At 56.1% G+C, this 25,699-nt stretch overlaps 1 protein-coding gene across 1 annotated transcript; it reads right to left on the bottom strand.

The window, feature by feature from the left end:
* LOC119094774 (elongation of very long chain fatty acids protein 6) lies at window positions 1–24,207 on the bottom strand. Its single transcript, XM_037217740.1, has 4 exons — window positions 23,784–24,207; window positions 23,283–23,444; window positions 3,353–3,463; window positions 1–2,272 (listed from the first exon to the last, which is right to left on the bottom strand). Exons 1-4 carry the CDS (start codon window positions 24,104–24,106, stop codon window positions 2,023–2,025), a joined length of 846 nt encoding a protein of 281 aa, XP_037073635.1. The 5' UTR covers window positions 24,107–24,207; the 3' UTR covers window positions 1–2,022.
* Window positions 24,208–25,699: the final 1,492 nt, after the last annotated feature.

Genomic DNA, 25,699 nt, shown 5'->3' on the forward strand with positions numbered 1-25,699 from the left:
TATTGCATCGTCTACAGGCGACAGCTTGATGTCATGGCAGTCCAAGCCCAGGCAGTTCTGGGATAGCTTCACAGCACGCTAGTGAAGTGACGTCACTATCGGAACCTCTGCCGCGGTCCCCGTACCTGTGGTCCGAGCCCACGGCCGACCCCACCCCTCCCCCTCCTCTCTCGAGACCTACGACACCATGGCGCCGGGCCGCAGGCCAACAGCGGCGTGTCGACACTACTGCCACCTGTTGGTGATACCAACGGCGTCAGTGCTGCCGGCGGTCGCTAGGCCTCGCCCCGACCACACACGAAACCGGAAAGCCTTTGGCGCGATGCCAGAGGCGTCGTGTGGCACCTAATGCGGCGTCTTTGATCAGGATGACAGGGTAGCTAGACGATGACCATCCACTTCAAAACACACGAATCATTCTTACACGTAGATTTCAAAATGAAGGAATGAATGAAATAAAATGGGTGAAATGGACCCGGAATTAATGGAATGGACACCAGCCCAGCCAGTTCCGCGACGGACGACCGCCTTGGAAAGTCTCGCGCAGTTATAAGGGAAATGACGGGGAGCATACACACAACAGGAAATGACAGCTCTCAGCTGTCATTTTGACAGCCGAGAGCTGTCATTTGTCAAACAGCTACAAAATGGCCATTTGAGGTACCGCGGGCCGGCCAGGAATGGTCTGCACTACGCCAGACCTTGATGCCGGTCCTGGCTAGGCCGAACCAGAGCACACGCGGCAAACCAACATATGTACAAGTAGAGCGTATCGCAAATCGCAGATACTGTGTGCGCGAGATACTCCAATGTGTGTAATAGAGTGGCTACACACTTGGCCTGTCTGGGGCCCGGTATTGGTCCTGCCTCGAGTCCATTCCAAGACGCCTCAGCTCCGCATGCTTCCCAGAACGCTCACCAGAGGCCCGGTTCGACTCACCAGAGGCCCGGTTCGGCACACCAGAGGCCCGGTTCGACTTACCAGAGGCCCGGTTCGGCACACTAGAGGCCCGGTTCGCGTCACCAGGAGCACGGTTCGGCACACTAGAGGCCCGGTTCGCGTCACCAGGAGCACGGTTCGGCACACCAGAGGCCCGGTTCGCCTCACCAGGAGCACGGTGCGGCTCACCGGAGGCCAGGTTCGGCTCATAAGAGGCCCATTTCCTCCCACCCAAGTCACACATACATTGACGGGCCCATCAGTCCACCTGCGGACCCGGGTGCGCACAGCCCACCCTCGAGGGAGCGGAGGGGAGAGAAGGGGAGGGGTCAATGTACGCGTGATGTCCAGCCGCGGATGGCGGTCACACCTGAGCGGTATGATCCGGCTAGACTAGGACAACGGGTCCACGATGGTAGCTACCGCGTCCGTAATTGTGCCAGTTGATGGCAACCGTAATTGTGCTAGTTGATGACAACCGTAATTGTGCTAGTTGATGACAACCGTAATTGTGCTAGTTGATGACAACCGTAATTGTGCTAGTTGATGACAACTGGAAGAGGTTTACAGACTTTTATCACGCATGGGACAAGGCAGCATGGAACGTTGCTGCTCGGGCAAAATCACACGGGCAAAATCACCTCTCAGGGTCGATAACACAAAATTATTTCACTAGGAATAGATGCAGTGCAAGCTGTGAAAAGGAATGTGTGGGTCCCGCTGCTCGTGCCTTGTCTGAGTATGGGAAAGCTAACAAAATAAAAGCTTAAATCTTACCACATTTCGAAGCAACGCAGCTTTAAAAGTAAAACTTGAAGTGTGAATTAACAATAATGTTAACTAGACATACCGCCAACCCAAGCTTGCTAGATTTCATGCATGAAAACAGGACACAACCATCCAAAATCATTTGAGCAAGTATCATAACATGATTAACGTCTACCTATGCAAACAAAACGTCGCATTTCTCATGACAACGTCCGAAGTTTTTCGGGACTCAAAAGGAAACTTAAACGGTTCGGCCATCAGGAGACCTTGAAATCTATCCCTCGGCTGCTATCGCCGCCTAGCGGTCACCAGCATCACTCCAGCTTTTTGGCGGTGCCGCTGGCAGCAGCTCGCCCCGGCTTCTTCTTGCTGAGATAGGCCTTGTTGAAGAAGTGTGCGAAGAGGACGAAGTAGCTGAAGTACATCATGAGCGAGAGCTTGATGTTGAGATCCGAGACCTCGCACTCGCCTCCGTTGGACTTGACGTGGTAGGCCCAGAGATTGACCAGACAGCCGACCACCATCTGCGCCAGCTGCGAGGCAGTGATGACGACCGAGATCCACCTGCGGCAGGGCAACCAGTCACCGTCCTGTCTCAATGTGTTCACCATCCTGCCGCGCCGCGTCCATCGTCCCGTCTCCTGGCCGCCGTCCTGTCTCCTGGCCGCCGTCCCGTCTCCTGGCCGCCGTCCCGTCTCCTGGCCGCCGTCCTGTCTCCTGGCCGCCGTCCCGTCTCCTGGCCGCCGTCCCGTCTCCTGGCCGCCGTCCCGTCTCCTGGCCGCCGTCCCGTCTCCTGGCCGCCGTCCCGTCTCCTGGCCGCCGTCCCGTCTCCTGGCCGCCGTCCCGTCTCCCAGTGGTCATCACATTGGTCGGCAGCGGACGGCAGTGTCAGGGTCGCAAAGTTCAGCCATTTGGGTGCCAGGGAAACCGCCATTTGTCTTTGCGATTGCACACGTGCTGGCTGTTGTTCCTCCCTTGCTCACGATCGACCAATCAGCATCGAGCCGGATGGCAGTCAACCCTGCGACCATGCGGCCCCGGGAGAGGCAAGCCAGGCGGGCAGGTCAGGATGTGACGGATGACAGAGGTCAGACTGCCTGATTAATGTTAGCCTCTCTGGCACCCAACTGGACGAATTTCGCCACGCTGTCTAAATCTTTGAGGCGAGAACTGACCAGGAGGCAGACCGGGATCACACACGCGCTGATAACTGTCACGGAGCAAAGATAACAGCGGGAAATGACAGACCGGCGGGAAACGATAAACCGCAGATTGGTGCGGAAGGGCGGGCAACGCAAAGACGAAGACCAAGAGTCATCAGCTGGAACACCAATGAAGAATCAGGAAGCTTCTGAGCAGGAATGAAAGGATAAGAACGACACGGAGCCTACTGTTGCGGTAATTCATACAATGATACAAATTGCCTCACGACGGTGAGATGACACAGACGGTGTAGATGTGACAGACAGATGACGTGAATAACTAACTTAATGGCTCATGAAGGCAATTGCAAAAACAGCGAAAAAATCATCCGCCAAGAAAACCGCTGACGTCATTGCATCATCACAGTATTCACCATGGCAACGAGGCAAAGCGTGACATCAAAGCAAACTTTGCGCGCAGAATCAGTGACCTTCAGCTAACCTTGGCACGCGGTACCGGAGCGCCTTGAAGGCGTAATAGCTGTACATCATCGAGTGGACGAAGTAGTTCATGCTGACGAACCAGCGGGCCGTCACGATGAAGTCCGAGAAACTGTAACGGCGGGAGAACGGCATCAGCCAACAGTCTGTGTCGTCAGCACACGGACAAACACACACACACACACCTGCACGCACACGCACACACACACGGGACGGTGGATGAATGCAATCTTTACCCAGAGATATACCCAGGGATCCTTTTCAACCCCCCCCCCCCGCCGACTTTTACCTATGGTCATCAGCGCACGGTCCGGGGTCATCAGCAAATGACCCGCAGTCATCAGGATACGACCTCGCATTATAAGCACGCGGCCCAGGGTCATCACCACACCGCCTGGGGTCATCCGCACACGTCTGGGGCCGGTCAAGCGGCGGCACGCTAGGCACTCCGTGACCCCTGCCGAGGTCGTTGGTGGAGGGCCGCCGGTCGCGCAACGGCCGGCAGACGGTCCGGCTGCCGCAGACAACGGTGCCGCAGACAGCGGTGCCGCAGGCAGCAGTGCCGCAGAGAGGTGCCGCAGACAGCGGTGCCGCAGATAACGGTGCCGCAGACAGCAGTGCCGTAGGCAGCAGTGCCGCAGAGAGAGTGCCGCAGACAGCGGTGCCGCAGACAGCAGTGCCGCAGACAGCGGTGCCGCAGACAGCAGTGTCGCAGACAACGGTACCGCAGCGCCCGGCTAGCCTCCAGTGCCCAGTTGCTCGCCTTTTTTTGGGAAGGGTGATGCTTCCCAGCAAATGGCGAGTCAACGGCTGCATAGATCAAATCCTTGATCAACGATTGGTCCGTCTTGCCGGGTTTCATGCTCATTTCCGTCCGTCAGACACCAGGTTTTTTTCTCAACCATATCTTGAATCAAGCGTTGAAGACACCGGCCAGCTCAGCCTAAACAGCACTTCACCCTTCACATGCGCTGGGTGGTGCTAATCGTTGGGTATGTCATGAGCGCCGACGCGTGTTAAGCGGGACGCCTCAGGCGGAGTCAACGCCCCGCCGCTGAATAATACAGGCTTCCCACCCCCCATCAGCGCCGCCCCCAACAGGCGGGCCAGCCGTGACCGACCGGCAGCTGCTGGGGCAATCTTCGCCGCCATCAGTCCACATGTAACAAGACACGGACGGAGCATGCTGTCGCTGGCGGCGGCGGTGATGCTGGTCGCATTGTCGTCGCCCCCTCCCCCCCCCCCCACGTGGGGGCAGCGTCGGAGTCGGTTTGTCATCACGGGTGATCATGGCGTCGAAGGTGGTAACGTTGTCAGGCGTGTGGTAACAGCTTCTCAGGCGTCGTCGTTTAGCAAATGTCGGATGTCGTCAAGTACAGAAACAGTGTGAAAAAAACGGTGTAGCTGTTGCCGCTTCAGGAACGGGGTAGAACTGGCAGCCCGATGCGAACTCGAGATAGTCCAGCAACTTCAATACAAATTGTGTCAGATTACAGGTGGTGATCCGGTAAACCGAATCACTATCTGTAATCTGGCGTATACCTCCCCCCCCCCCCCCTCCGGTGTAGGACCTCGGCTGTGCCGGCGGCACAAGTGGGACCCTGGAACTACACCCCACTGTGCGACGAGAACCCCGTCTCCGGCTCTGAATTCCAAAGCTGGCCACATGGATGACGTCTAGACAAACCTCGGTGAACCCCCTGACCCCACGTCCATTATTCACACCGATCGCCCAACCGCAGGCGGGAGCCGGCCCCACAAGGGACTGTCGCTGGGGCAGCCCGGTGGTGCAGCAGGTGGTGCAGTACGGTGGTGCAGCCCGGTGGTGTAGCAGGTGGTGCAGCGCGGTGGTGCAGCTGGCGGTGTCGCCCGGTGGTGCAGACCGGTGGTGCAGCCCGGTGGTGTAGCAGGTGGTGCAGCGCGGTGGTGTAGCCCAGTGGCGCAGCTGGTGGTGTCGCCCGGTGGTGCAGCCCGGTGGTGTAGCAGGTGGTGCAGCGCGGTGGTGTAGCCCAGTGGTGCAGCTGATGGTGTCGCCCCGTGATGCAGCCCCGTGATGCAGCCCGGTGGTGCAGCCCGGCGGTGTCGCCCGGTGGTGTGGCCCGGTGGTGCAGCCTGGTGGTGCAGCTGGTGGTGTCGCCCGGTGGTGTCGCCCGGTGGTGCAGTACGGTGGTGCAGCCCGGTGGTGCAGCCCGGTGGTGCAGTCCGGTGGTGCAGTACGGTGGTGCAGCCCGGTGGTGCAGCCCGGTGGTGCAGCTGGTGGTGTCGCCCGGTGGTGCAGCCCGGTGGTGCAGTACGGTGGTGCAGCCCGGTGGTGCAGTACGGTGGTGCAGTACGGTGATGCAGTCCGGTGGTGCAGTCCGGTGGTGCAGTCCGGTGGTGCAATACGGTGGTGTCGCCCGGTGGTGCAGCCCGGTGGCTCCTGTGGCGTCCTGTTGCTGGGCCCGCCGCGTCGGCGGTCGCCGGACGGGGCCGCCGCTGGAATGCGGCGCCCCTCCCCTTCCCCCTGTGGTCCGGGCAGCGGGCGGGCGCCCCGGCTACCCCGCATCGACCCGTCTGGCCGGCGGGCCACACGCCGCCGGGTCACACGCCGAGCAGCCCGGCCGACACCACCTGCCCAGGCTGGGTGGGGCATGCCCGACGTTGCCGCATTAACCCGGGGCTCCACACACGCCGAGCAGCCCGGCCGACGCCACCTGCCCAGGTTGGGTGGGGCCTGCCCGACGCCGGTGCATTAGCCTCGGGGCTCCACAAACGCCGACACCGTTCGCCGCCGGTGCTGAAGGAGGGCTGATGGTCTGGGCGCGGCCGATGGGATGGACCCTCGAAACGGAAAACATGGCACTAGGATACGGGGGATTTAAAACAGCTTGGAGTCAGAAAGGTCCTGGATGCTCTGTGCTGTGAGGATAGGGCCGTCGATGCCCGGCGCCGGGCTGCTCGAAAGGCTTTATGATGTCGATATATACAGTCTAACAACGTGTGGTCTTCAAATGTGTTGAGGCGTGCGGTATGTTACATCCCAGTACGAAGGGTAGACTTGCTGGTGCACACAATGCTTGGAAGGAAATTTCCACTTTTATCTTTATATTAGATAATTGGAAATACCATTTTTTCAGTTTCTACACCCATTCGACTATCACGTTGACGGTTGAGGATACCAAAACATCGCTCCTCGCTCATCGCTCCAGAACAAAGTTGGCCTAACGTTATGCTACATGCAAGCATAACGCTAGGCCAAGTTTCCCGATCCATTCGGCATTTTTCGTTTTGTCGACAGTCCGCCCCAATCGTTAACACACTTGTGCCGAATTTTGCCCTTGCCACGTGCCAGTGGGGCGCGTGGGAAGCTGGAGTCCTGTTAGCGCACGGACACCATGACCCATACAAGGCCCGCCCAAATCTCGGGTTGTCCTGCTCCCGTCCCTTCAGACCGCACCCGCGTCCCATCTCTCGTCAGCTGTCAGAGCCGGCACAGACCGAGCAGGGTGAGCCAGTGAAGCGACACACACCGCAGGCTCCAGGGCAACATCAGCATCTGCACGCCCCCCACGTCATGCACCATGTTGGAGCGCGGCGGCGGCGGCGAAGGCCGAACGGCATCCGGCCAGAGCGGGGGGGGGGGGGGGGGGGGGGGGGGGCGGGCGAAGGGGTGGAAGCTACAGCAGCGAGCGGCAGATCTGTCCCTGCGCAACAGTCCAGAAGCCATCGCGCCACGCCATCAGCGCCAATTATGGCATAGCGTCTGCTCATGCTGGTACGGTCGACCGCAAACCGCAAATGTCTCCGCGCCCCAAACCCTCGGCAGGTTTTTGCTTCGAAGGCGGTCTTTGTCGCCAGAGTTTTCTACTTGATCTCAGAATAATAGGGGTTACTGGATGCTCGATGATTGTGAAACTGCGCTGCGGAAAAAATCAAATATTCCAGAAATAGTACCACTGTCAAGTGCGTGAGAAAAGTTACTTAAAGCCAATAATAAACAAAACGACCAACGAAAATTAATACCTCCTCCAGTTAATGGTGGGAAAGCTATCAAAAGGGCATACGAATTTATACCCAAAACATTTTTTTACATTTGAGATGACGAGGCGCTATGCGTAATAACCATCCATGCAAAAAATTGTGCACGGGAAACTGACGTCACGACAAATACATCCAATGCTCCCTTGAATGCATCTATTATTCTATAGCCTTGGCCGTACCTGACGCCCATTAAAGCGCCGGTATCTGCAGTAAATACCACAGAGCACTTCAGCCGAGCGTGCGGGGCACGTCTGAGCCACTCCAACCTATTTCGGAACCCATCAGAACATCGCGCTCTGAAGCCATTGGGCTTGATGCCGTTTGATCGCTACTTCGAACTTTGAGCCGCCGCGGCCGGTGGACGCTGCCTCTCACCCAGATTGGGTCAGCGCCGTTCGGCGGTCTCCGGGCGCCTCGATGCGTGGCCGGCAAAATTCACCCGCGTGTTCACGTGGTGACCTCTCGGGAGGAGGGGGGGGGGACACGCGACCTCCCCGTATCAAATGTAGTTCATGTTTTCATATGTCCGCACGTCAATGCCGATAGAAAATCGCGGTAGGCACGTAAAATAGAACTAAACCGGGAAGACGCGATGCTCTTTAACGTCTTGTAACGAAATTCCCTGAGCAGTATCAAACTTTCAGTTGTGTCCCGTTCCCTCCCCCTTCCCCCCCCCCCCCCGCTAATGCAAAATCCATCATACGCCCCTGGCTACATTCGATGCAGGTCGTGTGCTACCCAGCCAACGCGCCGGGCATCGTCGATCGCCGCTACAGCCGGGCCTGCGGAGCGCAGCACGACGTCGAAGGCTGGTCCAGGTACGTCAGAACCGTCGGAGCATGGCGTAAACCCCGCAGAGGCCCGCCACAAATCGGCTAGAATCTCGACCACGCAGGCTGCCAGCGCGCTTAACACACAGACGCTGCACGCCTGCCGCAGGCTAACACAAGCCCACGGTCGGCTGCGTGCTCGCTCTGAGTGCCACGTGCCAGCCGACACAAAGTTGCCGTTCGGCGCCGAATGGACGCGGCGTTATGCGGTCGGCGAGCCCCCCTCCCCTCCCCCCGCCAGCGAATGCCTGGCATGATTACGCCAGACTAGACCGCTCAGCCCCATGCCGCACGTGCACGCAACATACCCCGCCGCAATACACCGACGGAGCGCCGCCGGCCGCTCGCACCCGACCACCAGCGTCAGCAGGTCAAGGCCAGTTGGCTTACGCTGTTTCAGACTCCCCCTCCCCCCCACGTCTGTCCGGATTGCGTCACGGCGTTGGGAAGACAGGCGTAACAGGTTCGGCAAGACTCCTCTACTTCCTGTAGCCTGGTCGGACCGGCGGCGGATCACGCGCGGGAGCACGGAATAGCCGCACCTGCAATCCTGCGACAACCATCCATGCACGGGACAGCTGCACCTGCAACCCTGCAATGGCCATCCATCGTCCCTGAGCCCCTCGTCCTGTCTTGACAGTCCTTCCCCCCCCCCCCCCCCTCTGTCGGCTGCTTTCATCGGCGCACATGTGATTGGCAACCTTCGGGATCCTGGAGGGGGCCTTGCACATTTCCCGGTTTGGCAATAGTGGCGCGATTCCAGACACGGTGACCTCCTGACCTCCTTTGACTTCCAAGACAAAACCCCAGTCTGCACCTACTGAGTGAACCTCCGGACAGACAACGGTACAAACGGCAGGGCATGCCATGCCATTTCATCAATACGACAATGGTCTAATACGCCCAGCACTAGTCGAACTACAGCGATGTACCTTGACCTCCATCAGATTAGCGGGCAATTACACTACGCGCATATCGTCTGGTAAATGACATGAAATTACGCCACAAACAGATCTTGTGAAAATACGAAAACCGAAGCAAGTGATAGCTTATCGAAAACCGGCTATAACATGTTAATTTTCGCGCTTGCGCATATCTTGATAACAAAACGTGGCCTCACCAAAAACCAGTCTTAATCCTTGTAATAGGGATTAAGATAAGGCCACCTTCGTTCAAACTAGACCTGCCACTTTGGTCCGAGATTACAAACATTCCTCACCTCGAACATCTCGAGGGGTCTTCAAGGTTCGATTCTTTCCGCGCACCTTTACAAGCGACATCTGCCTGCCGCAGATCGTGTGGACGGACGCGCCGAGCCTTCTGCCAGCCACTTCCGGCACATTCGCCCAAAGACGATGCGGAACCACCCGACCAGGTCAGGTGACGGGTGCTGTCCAGGCCAGGTGACGGGTGCTGCCTATGCCAGGTGACGGGTGCTGCCCAGGCCAGGTGACGGGTGCTGCCCTGACCAAGTGACGGGTGCTGCCCTGACTAGGTGACGGGTGCTGCCCAGGCCACGTGACGGGTGCCGCCTATGCCAGGTGACAGGTGCCGCCCTGGCCGCCTCTTCCGTGTCATCCCTCGCCACCCATCATCGCCTGACCGGCTCGAGCGTTGCCCCACCAGCCGGTCACGCAACCGGCGCCCGGTTGGCTGGCCGGCGGGGCGATGTCGCCGGCCTGGAGCCGGGGCCGGGGCCGAGGGCTAAGGGTCGGGGGCCGGGGCCGGGGGCCGGGGGCCGGGGGCCGGGGGCCGGGGGCCGGGGGCCGGGGGCCGGGGGCCGGGGGCCGGGGGCCGGGGGCCGGGGGCCGGTGTTGCACACGGCACGCCCGTCAATGCCGGTGTTGGCTCACTAGAGTCGGACTTATGGCAGGAGCTGGCGGTGTGGGACTGAGGTCGGGGCTGGGGAGCGACACCGGTGGACGCTGAACCGGGGCTGCTGAGCTTGGGGGGGGGAGCGCAGGCCAGATGGGGGGGGGGGGGCGATAAGCCTGCGGACGACAAATCCGGGAAAAGTGCCCAGGCTGGACTTCAGTTAGAGCAAAACCGGAGCCTTTAACCCAGCGCTACTTTGCATAATCTGTTTAGGAAAAGTAACTCCGGAATGACGCCACATTTTTTTCAGCTTTGCGCCGATTCTCCATCGTTCAAAACCTCTTAACTGATGGTGCAAAGAAGCAAATGAAATACAAGTGATTCAGGAGAAGGCGAAGGTGCACGCCAACGGTCAAGGGGTCACAGTGCTCATCGCCCAGAAGACAACAGCCAGGACGAATCTGGTAGTTTTTCAGGCACCTCTAGGAAAACAGACACCTTACGCGAGCGCAAAGACAGAATTGCGATACCAAGACGCACAAATGTCGATGAGACCGCACTGATAGCCTTATTCCTCGTACAATGACCAGGCGAATGGCGAAATAGTATAGTAATAGTATAGTAAAATAAAAAGTAGTGACATTTCAGCAAAATGCCCTTATTGAAACGAATATCAGTGATATTCGTTTCGATAAAGACATGCCGTCGAAATATCAATACATCTATCTCTTCATTCTCCCAAAGTTCCTCGCAAATATACTGACAGCCGATGTAAGTACAAACATCGTATAATTCGTCGGTATCCTGCCAATAACACCGCCATCCAGTCCTGCCAAATGAATTGTAACGCCCAGCCACAGCCGTCAATATCTATATTCAAGTCCTATCGATCACTCCTAACGCTTAGAACCACCGAACTTTCGCTCGTTCCACGGGCCTGGTGCCAGGTGAAGTGGCACTGGGCCTCCCCGCCGGGACTCATCGAGGAGCATCCACAGGACGGGGACCTCCAGAGCCACCTGCACTTGCAGGCACCCAGGCGCGCATCGCTGCAGCATTTGTGCACAACTGTGCACAACAGTGCACAGTTGTGCACAACTGTGCATCGCTGCACATTTGTGCACCACAGTGCACAGGACGCCCTCCCCGGCACCCAGCAAAGCTCGCGGCAAGCGCGTCAACCTCATCGTAACGTTCTCGATCTAACGCTGGTAAGTGAGCGACGTCACAAGTCAACGTGGAGCGGTGAGTGACGTCATAAGTACATGTTAAGATGTGAGTGACGTTATAAGTCAGCACGGAGATGTGGGTGACAGCGTTAGTCAAAGTGCGGCTAGCGCTCTGATGAGGCAATTCCCGAAATAATTTCGGCAGGTGCAAGGCAGAAAGGAGACAACCCTCACGCCGCGCATCTGAACTAATTGACAGTCCACATGTCCCAATGTCGCATGCCAGGGGTGGAAATGGGAAAACAAATAGTGTTTGCCGTAGTGAGTGACCCAAACACACTGGCATCGCCCCACCTGGCGGACGCACCGCCGACAGCTGGTGAAACCTGCAGTCACACCGGACAGTCACACGGAACAGTAACAATGAACAGGAACTGGACCCACACCGAACGGTCACGAAAGTCATACCGAACAGTCACACCGGACGGTCACGAAAGTCACACCAACAGCCACACCGAACAGTCACACCGAACAGTCACACTAAACAGTCACGCCGAACAGTCACACGGAACAGAAACAATAACCGGAACAACACCCACACCGAACGGCCACGAAATTCACACCAACAGCCACACCGAACAGTCACACCGAACAGTCACACCGAACAGTCACACTAAACAGCCACGCCGAACACTCACACTGAACAGTCACACCAAATAGTCACACCGAATAGTCACACCGAACAGTCACACCGAACAGCCACCCGAACACACACCGAACGGTCACACCAAACAGCCACGCCGAACACTCACATCGAACAGTCACACCAAACAGCCACACCGAACAGTCAAACCGGGCAGCCACCCAAACACTCACACCGAACACAGAAGCTTCTATCCCTCAGTTTCCGTCTGCTCAGCACTTCCGTGTCTGGCCGGTCCCGACCTCTCACGGCACGCCGCTGCAATCTTCCCGTCACCACGGCTCAGCGTTTCGAGACATGTCAGTCCACATGGCACGTGGACCTTGGGAACCGGTCAACTCTGACTGCAGCGGGTTTTTCAGCGCCGTCGGGTCGCGCGCCTCCCGCTGGCTTCAGTGCTCAGCTGGCGTAACTCCGAGCGGGGGGCATGGATAGCAGGGGGGGGGGGGGGGGGCAGCAAACAAAGGCGGGATGCAGCAGTGAGAAGTGCAGCGAAATGAGCAGACGATGCTATTGATCAGTCGTGCTGACACCGCGGCTACGAGCGGCGGCTGGGTAATACAGTGTTGCTGTTTGGTATTGTCCAGCGGTTGTCTACGTCGCGTTATGGGTCTGACAGCGCCGCTGTTGCATTCACTACAATGTTAAGCTCGTAGACCGGAAGCGAGACAGTAAATGCAGCTTCGAATAACCGGTCACTCAAGCACGTTGCCTGAAAGCCGCGTGCCGACGACGCCCGCACGGCGAATGTTGCGCATTACAAAGCTCATGCCCAATTGAGCCGATCTTAACGGAGAGCAGGCACGGCTAGCCCGTGTGCTTCCAACGCTGGACACAGCTCGGTAACGTGTTTTTAACGCCGGCACGGGACTGGTCACCTTTACGCCGGCACCAGGACTGGTCACCTTTAACGTCGGTACAGGACTGGTCACCTTTACGCCGGCACCAGGACTGGTCACCTTTAACGTCGGCACCAGGACTGGTCACCTTTAACGTCGGCACAGGACTGGTCACCTTTACGTCGGCACCAGGACTGGTCACCTTTAACGTCGGCACCAGGACTGGTCACCTTTAACGTCGGCACCAGGACTGGTCACCTTTAACGTCGGCACAGGACTGGTCACCTTTAACGTCGGCACAGGACTGGTCACCTTTAACGTCGGCACAGGACTGGTCACTTTTAACGTCGGCACAGGACTGGTCACCTTTAACGTCGGCACAGGACTGGTCACTTTTAACGTCGGCACCAGGACTGGTCACCTTTAACGTCGGCACCAGGACTGGTCACCTTTAACGTCGGCACAGGACTGGTCACCTTTACGCCGGCACCAGGACTGGTCACCTTTAACGTCGGCACAGGACTGGTCACTTTTAACGTCGGCACCAGGACTGGTCACCTTTAACGTCGGCACCAGGACTGGTCACCTTTACGTCGGCACCAGGACTGGTCACCTTTAACGTCGGCACAGGACTGGTCACTTTTAACGTCGGCACAGGACTGGTCACTTTTAACGTCGGCACAGGACTGGTCACCTTTAACGTCGGCACAGGACTGGTCACTTTTAACGTCGGCACAGGACTGGTCACTTTTAACGTCGGCACAGGACTGGTCACCTTTAACGTCGGCACAGGACTGGTCACTTTTAACGTCGGCACCAGGACTGGTCACCTTTAACGTCGGCACAGGACTGGTCACTTTTAACGTCGGCACCAGGACTGGTCACCTTTAACGTCGGCACCAGGACTGGTCACCTTTAACGTCGGCACAGGACTGGTCACCTTTACGCCGGCACCAGGACTGGTCACCTTTAACGTCGGCACAGGACTGGTCACTTTTAACGTCGGCACCAGGACTGGTCACCTTTAACGTCGGCACCAGGACTGGTCACCTTTACGTCGGCACCAGGACTGGTCACCTTTAACGTCGGCACAGGACTGGTCACTTTTAACGTCGGCACAGGACTGGTCACTTTTAACGTCGGCACAGGACTGGTCACCTTTAACGTCGGCACAGGACTGGTCACTTTTAACGTCGGCACAGGACTGGTCACTTTTAACGTCGGCACAGGACTGGTCACCTTTAACGTCGGCACAGGACTGGTCACTTTTAACGTCGGCACCAGGACTGGTCACCTTTACGTCGGCACCAGGACTGGTCACCTTTACGTCGGCACCAGGACTGGTCACCTTTAACGTCGGCACAGGACTGGTCACCTTTAACGTTGGCACCAGGACTGGTCACCTTTAACGTCGGCACCAGGACTGGTCACCTTTAACGTCGGCACAGGACTGGTCACCTTTACGCCGGTACCAGGACTGGTCACCTTTACGCCGGCACCAGGACTGGTCACCTTTAACGTCGGCACAGGACTGGTCACTTTTAACGTCGGCACAGGACTGGTCACCTTTAACGTCGGCACCAGGACTGGTCACCTTTACGTCGGCACCAGGACTGGTCACATTTAACGTCGGCACAGGACTGGTCACTTTTAACGCCGGCACAGGACTGGTCACTTTTAACGTCGGCACAGGACTGGTCACCTTTAACGTCGGCACAGGACTGGTCACTTTTAACGTCGGCACAGGACTGGTCACTTTTAACGTCGGCACAGGACTGGTCACCTTTACGTCGGCACCAGGACTGGTCACCTTTACGTCGGCACCAGGACTGGTCACCTTTAACGTCGGCACCAGGACTGGTCACCTTTAACGTCGGCACAGGACTGGTCACCTTTAACGTCGGCACCAGGACTGGTCACCTTTAACGTCGGCACCAGGACTGGTCACCTTTAACGTCGGCACCAGGACTGGTCACCTTTAACGTCGGCACAGGACTGGTCACCTTTACGCCGGTACCAGGACTGGTCACCTTTACGCCGGCACCAGGACTGGTCACTTTTAACGTCGGTACAGGACTGGTCACTTTTAACGTCAGCACCAGGACTGGTCACCTTTAACGTCGGCACAGGACTGGTCACTTTTAACGTCGGCACAGGACTGGTCACTTTTAACGTCGGCACAGGACTGGTCACCATTAACGTCGGCACAGGACTGGTCACCTTTAACGTCGGCACAGGACTGGTCACTTTTAACGTCGGCACAGGACTGGTCACCTTTAACGTCGGCACAGGACTGGTCACCTTTAACGTCGGCACAGGACTGGTCACTTTTAACGTCGGCACAGGACTGGTCACTTTTAACGTCGGCACCAGGACTGGTCACCTTTAACGTCGGCACCAGGACTGGTCACCTTTACGCCGGCACCAGGACTGGTCACCTTTAACGTCGGCACCAGGACTGGTCACCTTTAACGTCGGCACCAGGACTGGTCACCTTTACGCCGGCACCAGGACTGGTCACCTTTAACGTCGGCACAGGACTGGTCACCTTTACGTCGGCACCAGGACTGGTCACCTTTAACGTCGGCACCAGGACTGGTCACTTTTAACGTCGGCACCAGGACTGGTCACCTTTAACGTCGGCACCAGGACTGGTCACCGCGAGACATCAGGCGCGATTTCACCTGCTGTAAAGCATTGCCGTGGCGTCGGCGCCGGCCTCGGCCAGCCATGCGGGGGGTTAACAGCAGTACGGAAGCTTGAGATCTTAGGAGTTAACAGCGCCACATGAGTTTAGGGAACCCTTAAGGAGCCAACAGCACCACAGCAGCTTGGAGAGCTCTTGGGGAGCCCTTGGGAAGCTATCAGCAGAGCACGCCGTCCACAGAATGTCTGCCAGCAATAAGCCTTTCATTATAACTGTAACAGTGGCGGCAATCCAAGCTAGGCACTGTAGCACTCGGTTGCGTTACGCATCCAGCCGGCAGCAGGGTGGCCGCGGGACGAGATCGATTGTCACCGTCAACATGTCCGATTTATGGCGATCACTTTTCCGAGACACTTCTACGCCTCCGGCCATTGACATGAAACTCAGCCGTTGACGATTTTCCATTTCTCAATGGCAACGCAGAACTGTAATGGTGGTTATTAAGTTTGTCTTTTATCTGCATTTTATGTATTGAACACATCCCCAGTTAACATCATTTCGGTAAACAAATGATATGATTTCGTTGTTTGTAATTTCCAAAGAAATTATGTGATTTCGTTGTTTCTAATCCCATAGATGCTTCGTTGCATCTAATTTCATACATGTTTCACCCATATCCACTTCCATTCATTGCTTGTTGAAATTTTTGAGCGCGTCTTCTGCTGAGCTCAGTATGCGCTGGAACTGTGTTCTCATACTCCCTTTCGCAACAAGAATGGAACGCGCATCGGACGTCTCGTTTTCCGGTGCAGTGTAATAACCCCGTCCGCTGCATATTGGTGCTCAGCAGGCCGCCAACCTGAGCCACGACCTGAAGCCGACCTGACCTGAAGCTGTCTTCCAGGAGCCGTCATGCAGTGGTCGCGAGCTGCCCCAACGTACGCAAGCTCGCGCACAGGGCGGCGCGAGCACCACCTCCCCGTGTGTTCTGCTGTCAAACGGCCGCCACAGCATCCCGCAGCCAAACGAAGACGGCATTCAAACGAGCAGAACGACTTCACGCACGGCTCGGGGTCAAGCAGGCTTGGCGTGACGGCGGGAAATCCAATGAGCTGGGGGCACCATCCGTCGATTCGTCCGACCATCGCCAGGTTCTGGGACGCAGGCAGCGGCGAGGAGCAAGCCTCGTCCCTACTCGTCCGAGGCTACACGCTCGTGCGAGGGCCGGACAAGGCGTAACGACTGCTGGCAAGCTGCCAGGAATGGCCGCCCATTCATGCCGCGCCCACAGGGCTTCCGGCGGCTCCTGGGCACCGCGGCCGATGGGCGCTCTCAATGACACGCGCTCTGCCCCATCGGTCATGTGATCTCGCCGGCCACCGGAGCTGGCTTCTCGGCCACCGGAGCCGGCTTCTCGACTCCTCGGCTGCCCGAGGAAGGCTTCCGGCCGGGCCCGAGCGCGGTCAGGCGCCCCGGCCGCGGCCCGAGCGCGGTCAGGCGCCCCGGTCGGCCGGGCCCGAGCGCGGTCAGGCGCCCCGGCCGGCCGGGCCCGAGCGGGTCAGGCGCCCCGGCCGGCCGGGCCCGAGCGGGTCAGGCGCCCGCCCCGGCCGGCCGGGCCCGAGCGCGGTCAGGCGCCCCGGCCGGCCGGGCCCGAGCGCGGTCAGGCGCCCCGGCCGGCCGGGCCCGAGCGCGGTCAGGCGCCCCGGCCGGCCGGGCCCCAGCGCGGCCAGGCGCCCCGGCCGGCCGGCAGAGCTGTCACCGGGTGGCGAGTCGTCCGCCGCCAGACCCGTGCTCCGCCGCGGCTGTCACTGAAGGTGTGTCGGTGCTCGGGTACCGTCCTCGTTCAGACGTACTCAGCCAGCGCTCCGGCACTGCCTCCCTCTTGAACGATGTATCGGGCCCTCGCGGGTTTCGATGTGATTCGGGGAAACTGACGACTTTTATCACGGGCTTATCAGGGCTCATCCCTTGTCAACCAGACCTTTCACAAAAAATGGCCCGCATTCCACAACTAAGATACGATTTGAAGTGGGTAAACAGCGGTCTAAAAAGCAAATTCTCAGTACAAAGGCGCACCAAACAGTCAAACGTCTGTCGTAAGCGTTACGACACGCTCCGCGATTGGGTTACGCCGCGGCGGCATCGAGGTCGCCGGCTCGTTTTCGGACAAACTCCGCCGGCTTTGCGCAACGGCCACCGTCAGAGCGCGGACGGCCCAGCTCGGGCGGCTGCGCCCTGTCCACTGGAGGAGCCCGCGCCAGCCCCCACCAGACGTCAATAAACCTGCAAGTCATGCTCACGCAGCATGACCAGGTATGCGATGTCACAAGGACCGAGCCCCCCCCCCCCCCTCCCCAACGGCGCCTTCCTGTTCGCCGGGGCAACACTGTTCGAGCATGTCGTCACCGTTTCCCAACCGGACGGGCGCGGCGTGCGCCACGCAGAGCGCAGACTCACCGCCGCCGCCCGCCACCGCCGGGGTCCCGAGCCAGCCTAGCTCAGAGCGGGGGCCGGCCCCGGCCGGGCGCGGCCGCGGACGGCCTCAGCGCCGTGCCGTCCGCCCGCCACCCCGGGGTTCCGAGCCAGCCCAGCTCAGAGCGGGGGCCGGCCCCGGCCGGGCGCGGCCGCGGAGGGCCTCAGCGCCGTTCCGTCCGCCCGACGCCGCCAGAGCGTCGACGGACGGCTGGGGCGCCTTGATGCGGCGGTTAATCCGGCGCCGCACTGCCTTCCGCGCAGGGAGCGGCCCGCAGCCGGACGCAGCGTGACGAAATCGCCTGCGCAAAAGGTGCCTCGGAGACCGAAATGTCGTTGCCAAAGCCCAGGCGGAGACCAAAATCGATGGAAACTTCAACGTTTCCATGAATGGATGACCGGAAAGAGTACAAACTTTAGAGCCAGGTCATCCGTACAAGGTGACATTTTCCATCAACAGTCTTGAGTTTTGACGGTGTGTCTAGCCGCCGCAGGTCCGTTCCCGCCGGCGCCGGCCGCGGCAGCTCCCGACATCGGCTGGGACGCCATGGCCGGCAGCGGGGGGCCGACGCCGCCTGACATCCACACCAGCCAGCGCTGTGAGGTAGCGTACCGCCGTGGGGATAACGCCGGCAAACACTGTTGTGTCACGTGAATAATAGGGTGAAAACACTGTTGTGTCACGTGAATAATAGGGTGAAAAGGCCGCTTGTCCCCTACCTTTAATCTTCCACCTGAAATAAATATTTCTGTTCAACAGATGCGCCACTGACGACAGCCGCGTGAACCCTCGCCCCATGACCCCTTCTTCGTGTTGAAGCAGTTCCGTGTGGCAGCGCGGCTGCTGACCCCCACCCAGCAAGGTCTTTCTACAACCTCACCCAACGACGCGCCGGGGGTCACGTTGCTATTGCCATATATCTGAGCATGGATGGCCTGATTTTAGGATAACTCTGCAAGGAATTGCGGGTACTGGCCATGGTCCATATCATGTCATGTCATTGTGACCTTCCGACGCGCCCAGCTGCTGGGGCTTTACGGCGTCATCTGCCTCTCACCCTGGCTGGAAGGGCTGACAACGCGGGGAATCGAACCCATACCTCTCGTTTCCCAGACGCACAGCGGTTAACGCAGACGCATTAACCGTTGCACTATCGGCTCCCCGCCCTTGCCCCTGACTTTCGAGTACGTCTTATATTCATGCACAATAAGAATTCGTCCCGTCGGTGACCCCATTATCCCAATTGCTTTTCCTCTTTTTTTTTTTTGCTCATCCCAAACGGTCTTTTGCGACACGATACCAAGGACAACGCGTCGAAGATTTCGGCCTCTGGGAAAGCGCCAATTCAAGTCCAGGCGAATACAACCGAATGTTCGGGATGTGCAGGACACCTAGAAAGTCGTTAACGCATGCTCGGAAGCTACCGGAGGGGAACACCGTCAAACACCAGACATACCATCACCTCCAAAGCCGACTATTTCTGTCTTGTCGAGATCCTGCCGAGGATTTCCCGAGTCCGCAGGAAATCCTCCTCTGATGGGGCCCAAAATAGTACCTGAAGCGCCCAGCCGGCGGCAACTTGGAGACTGGAATACCCTGCCCTTGGCTCATTCACGGACCGAACAGCTCGCTATTCAGTTCTTTGCAGACGACAGCTTTTCATCCATTTCCATTTCATTTCATCTTTTGTCCTCGCAATAAATGCCAACCGACGCTCCGTTGAACACGCCGTAAGCACCGCTCCAAATTGCACGTGAGCATTCACAGAGCTAGAGGTCACAGCGTACACCTCAATGTCACGCGGGGCCAGATACGCCACGTCTCTCTTCCCGGGAAGAAGCAGACCGCAAGACACCGCCGCCGCAGGGGCTGAGCGCCAGCGGCGTCACGGCGCCAGACGATCGGGCGCGCGCGCGTGCGGACGATATGGCACGACTCCACAACCCGGCGGCGCCGTTGATTTGTGTTTGGTTTTGACAGCGTAGCGTCGGCTTCAGGGTCACACGGCGACACGGTCGCTTGGCTACAGGTTGTCGCATCACGGTTCCCACAGAGACGCGTGGCCACAGTCCGTAGCTGGAGATCGCGACACGAATACATCTATGATATACAAATGGACGGCTGGCTGGTGAGCCGGTGACATATGACAACTGACAACTGACAACTGACAACTGCAGCCACGCCAGAAGGTTCGATCAAATGACAGTCGGCTGACGCGACACTGGGACTTCTGGTGCGGTCAATACAGACTGCTACACCAGGACAGTGTTTGGCGGAATTGCTGCAGTTAGGCCTGTCGCAAATTCCCTAAGGGGGTCCGTGAATTGCGTTACGCAGGTGGGGGAGGGGTTTTATGCGGCGTTACCGGAGCGTGACGAAAGGAAGGGAACGGTGTACCGCGTTCAGAATCGCTCAAGTGAGGTGAAAAATTCCGCTGAAAGCTTTTGAACAGGACCCAACAAAACCTACTAGCGTAACTCAGGGTCCGTGTCGAGAAAAAACCGCACGTAAACATGAGAAGGAACGCTGGAAGTGACAAAAAATGCATGATAATGCAAATACGCCATGTAATCCATCATGCATATGACATAACGTAACGTGATATCATTCATGGACAATAATGCAGATTAGGAAAACCTACTTAAAACAAACACATATTTATTTCCTTTTTCACCCAATGGATCATCAAACCATTCAGTAGACCCATTCCGAACATCTCATCTATCAGACAGGCAAACTTTCCGTAGTCTAGAGCCCATTTTACATTTTTTCAACTGCAGGGTTCCACAAATGTCAGACACGAATTTCCTGATACACATAAACTTAACATCCCGAGACGACACTGAACCGGACAAGGTCGTCAGCCCTGCGAGTCTCAACATCGGATTAAAACAACGTCAACATCCGAAAATATGGCAGCTTCAGCACCCCAGTCACGCCCGGCTAGCCCAGCTTGCGTGGACTTCGATCTTTGCAAATACCCATAGTCCCGTCACGACGCTTCAGCAGCATATAGCACAATTATTTATGACGTGTGCTGCTCATTTCAATGCAAGCCGTTTGCCGAGGCGGCGCATGCCATCACCGCTGCAATATCACCACTATCCATTTTGGTGAGACATTATCCATACGTTATCTCCCCATTTGACTAACAGGCGCTCAGGTGCGGGTCAATTTGCCCCCCCCCCCCAAAAAAAAAGTTTTCCGGAATGGTTTCCGAACGGCACGGCTTAGCCACGCCAAATTTTGCTAGCTGTAGAAAACTAAATAGATCGTTCGGAATCATAAATTTAGATTAACTTGTAAAGTCGCTGACCTACGGCAGGTCAAAGCCAGGTAACGGGTTCTGCGAATACAATTTCTAGGGAATCGTTCAATCTGATGCAAGAACGGAGTGTTAGACAAAGCCATCCATCTCTGAGATGATTTCGTAGGCAACACAACAACTAAATGAACAAATTTCATTGACCTATGGTCTGGTATGAATGTCAGACCACGGTCAAAACCTACCTGCTGTTACTCTAGAGCTTGTTGTATGGAGTAGTTTCTGGTGCTTATTTCGAATTTACTGATAGCAGAAACCGCGTAATACATCCTCCGTGGACTTCTTTAAGTTCACAATGCGTCACTGAACTAAAATGGCCATCGTCAACTTTTTTGTTTTTAGGAACATACCGCCCAGCGTAATCTTTGACGCTTATTCAAATGCAACTTAAAGCAGTATTGTATAATTTTGGTCACCATGATTTGTGACAGGTCGAACAAGGCCACTGGCCTTACATGAGCACCAGTGACATTTTACTTAGAACAGATATCTAGGTTCTGGGGCCCTTTGGATAACAACCTGGCTTTTGACCTCGTGCGACTTTATTTGACTCGCAGGTCATGACATAGGAGTGTGAAAGTCTTACGAAATGAGTTCACATACAGGCCAACACACCCTGTGAAATGGTGTCTCTGGCTCTCTTAGTTTCTTAGATCTCAGGGGGTCAACTTGACCGCCCTCCGAGCGAAGGGTATTCAACCAGCCACCCGGGCGAGTGTTAGCAACGGAAATACAACACCTTCAAACCGCAAAAACTTCGCTGCACGGGGGTCAGAAGCAGGCCCGATTCCGGCGCCCAGGCCTCGCGATGACATGGGACTCGTGTTTACCAATGGAGGCGAAAACAGGCGATCGCCCCAGCACGAGTGTGGGTCGGTGTGTGCGGAGTCTCATGCAAGGTGTGCGCGAGTCATGGATCCATCCGCCCCGTTTCCGGGCGTTTTAAGGATGGCCAGTGCAGTCGCTGGCGTTCCATAAAAGGGACGTGACGACGTGCGTCACGTCTCACAAAAAAGGCTTGCTGTCATATCTCAGCACCCAGGCAGAGACGTGAGACGAGACGCGCGGAACAGGCCAGCGTGTCGTCCACAAACCACAGGACGATCTCAACGCCGCCCGACCCGTAGGCGCGTCGTTGCCAGGTCAAGAGCAGCTCATGCCACACGTTCCGAAACCGGTCTCAGATACAACACGGTGGAGCCTATGCCGGGACTGATCTGGTTATGTTAACTACATGGTTGTGTGATCCAGTTCGCTGTGTGCAATATCCATCCAAAATACTACGCTTTCCCACTTGAACTTTTACACTTAACGCTTTCATCAGTCACCAAAAACGTACATATATCATGTGCGGGCGTCGCAAGCCAGATCACCTTAATCTGACAACCTTATTAACCTTATGAAGGAAAACTTCCGACGCACGGGGAACTCCTTTACGCATGGGTTCCCCAATGCAACACCTTCACTCACTCATGTTTATACATCATTTAGGTTGTGACATCAATCATGTTTGCTATTACCTTGCTGACTGCATGTCACAGAGTGTTTGATTGGTTGCAAAAATGATAATTATAATATCACATACTATAGAATCTCAGTTGTCAACATGTGGATTTCTACAAATCTTGAAATGTCTCAATGTTTTCAGTATTAATATGTCAACTGGGGCCTAAAGCCCCAGTTGACATAGCCCCTTGTACTATTTGTTTCTTTCAGAAAACTGGACTGGCACCTCAGAGAGAACCACACAGAGAAACTGCTTGCATCTCATGCCATAAATGATGCCTTAACTACCACATACACCACAAATAATACCTACACCATCATTCCTGAGCTACATTGACAAGTGATAAGTAACCACCACCCCCCAGTCTGGGAATCCTGAAAATGGTCAAGGACCAGTCTCTGGACTAAGCAACACTAGTCAATATATGTTGGTAATCATTGGAAGAGATCTCATTAGATAGCTTGGTAATCCTGAGGCCTTTATGTCATGCTCATCTTGGCCAGACATTAGGTCCCAGTAGCTTCTTGAAAACTTGTCATCAGAGCCCCACATCCCTATAACAGTTTCCAGCCACACCAGAAGCAAAATAATCCACACACTAACCTGAACCAGGCAAAGATGAGGACGGTGACATGGTGGTACCAGTGCAGGAAGATCAGGGGCTGTTTCCGCAGCACAATGAACACTGTGTCAGCCAGCTCAGGAACCTTTGACATGGTGAACAGGTAGCACCAGAGGGCAGATACTGAGTTGTTGGGAACATAACTGAAAAGAGCAACACATTTCATTAAAGGGGTGCAGCACAGTTCCAGCTTGTAAAAGCCCTCATTGAGACTAGCATCAGACCTGCCATCTAAAGGCATGTTTCACACATTTATAACTTGGTTAAAAGATAGGTAACTGCTTCCAGATGGCATAGGCACTTTGATTACACTATTCTATAGCCCTATGTGTTCAATGCTGTTACAATACTAGCCATGCAAATTCATCAAAAATATAACAATTCAATGTTATCATCTACATCCATACCAATGGCTAGCAATGCATCAGGATTGGTGTAACCCAAATACAAAACACAATACAGAAATATTCATGCATCCATACCTGTGACCAGCAATGCAGCAGGAGTGGTGAAATCCAAATTTCTTCAGCACAAATAACAGCTCTGGCACGGTCCTCATGGTGCCGATAATGCTGAATACGGCCAGGAAGAAGTTCCACAGCGCCAGCGTGTTGCGCAGCTCGAAGCGGGGGCGCGACTGCATGTAGTGTTGTCCGCCGAACACCAGTACCATGTATATGCCTATGTAATAAAACGACATGTGCCAGTTGTCCTCCATCCACTGCCGTCGTTCAACCGCAGCGAAGTCCTCTTCGAACTTGAACACATACGTGTAGTTCGGCACGGTCATCGAGACTGCATCCATGGTTGCCGGCGTCGGATCGCCAACAGCTGCAGAAACACAGGCAATCTGGAGACACCGGCTCGAAGTCGAGGTACCGCCCCCAAGTACCCCCACGCCCTGCCCAGCCGGCTCCCGGCAACGATCTGTATTGGAAACCCCGCGCGCACGCGCCGAAAAGGCAGCTGATCTCCAAGGTCAACACTGCCGGCTGGTGCTCCGATGTGGCGGGCGAAGTCTACGTGAGCGGATAAACACCAATCAAAATGGCGTATTGTCTTGCTGACGGAACTGCTACTACCATTCAACATTAAGCGGACAAGCAGGGCTTTAATACATTTATGTTGCTGGCCCTGTTATCGCCTACATTGAGCACTCATACGAGGATGGAAACATAATATTACTTGCGAACAAAAGCGTGTACAGAAAATTCGCATGATTCATAATTGGAGTAGTTGATGTTTGCCGGGAAACAATTGTAACGAAAATCTTCACGCGCAAAAAACTGCAAGGAAAAGGGCTGTTTGCAGCCCCCTTTAACAATATGCTGCATGTGGTATGTTGCATGCCGTATGTTTGTACGCAATTGTTCCTTATGGATGCGGTCCAGGGGCAAAGATCCTCAAAATGAGTCCGGGGGGAGGGGGGCGGGGGGCGGCTGGGCAATGAGAACAACTACTCGAACTGCCCTAAAATCCGGCAACAAAGGTGTTCCTTTCCGGATTCGGCCCATTTTCTTCAGAGACTTTGCGGGTCTGAAGCCAAAGTTGGGAGACTGAAGCAACTGACGGATCTCAAAGCGGGAGGGGGGCACGGAACCATGCCCCCTACCTTTAATCCCGAAGGATCCCATAGGCTCCGAAGGGGCCCCGAACGGACACACATTTGTAACGCACGTCTTTGGCCTCCGAGCTACCAAAAGCAATCAAGCGCAAATGAAGAGCCCATGAGCAGAAAAAAATAGTTTTTCGCTAATTGAGACTCTCGTGATCTCTTGAGCTCTATGTTGCGATGCTGACAGAAAAATGAGTGACCGCCTTTTTACCTCCCATTTACCCGGAGAATTAAGCGGAGTGTTTCTCATTTGAAGATATTGAGGCCATCGTCAGAAGTGATGGCAAAAGCTCACTTGCAGCTATTGAAAGATTTGTAAGCACAAAAGCCCGTTGTTGAAAAAATAATTTTAGCATTTAGTAAATATGCTCCTCAAAACATCATCGTTTCATTGCGATAGTTCATTGCAGTCGTTTCATTGCGCCCTTTAAGCACATGGCATTTCATGGCGTCATTGGCGTAGTCCGCCGTGTGCCGCTATAGAGGAGTTCCTCCTCCTGCTCCAGGCGAGGGAAGGAACGCGGCCGGCGGCCACGTTCCGTGCGAGGAACGCGGCCGCCGGAGTTAGGAGAGGGGGCGATAACAAAGAGAGGATTCTTATAGCTACAGGCGCGGGGACGTACGTGTAGGTGGGACGGATTGCGACGAGTTCCTGTGACAAGTGTTAAACACAGAAGCGATTTTGGACGTCCATTGCGTACCAGTGAGCCGGAGGCGAGACATGGGAACAGCAGAACTTACATATTCTTATGCCCGGTTGTGACACTGTTCTTAGGTTATTCG

Source organism: Pollicipes pollicipes, unplaced genomic scaffold (assembly GCF_011947565.3).
Source record: "Pollicipes pollicipes isolate AB1234 unplaced genomic scaffold, Ppol_2.1 Scaffold_1600;HRSCAF=1878_pilon_pilon_pilon, whole genome shotgun sequence".
Lineage (NCBI taxonomy): Eukaryota > Metazoa > Arthropoda > Thecostraca > Pollicipedomorpha > Pollicipedidae > Pollicipes > Pollicipes pollicipes.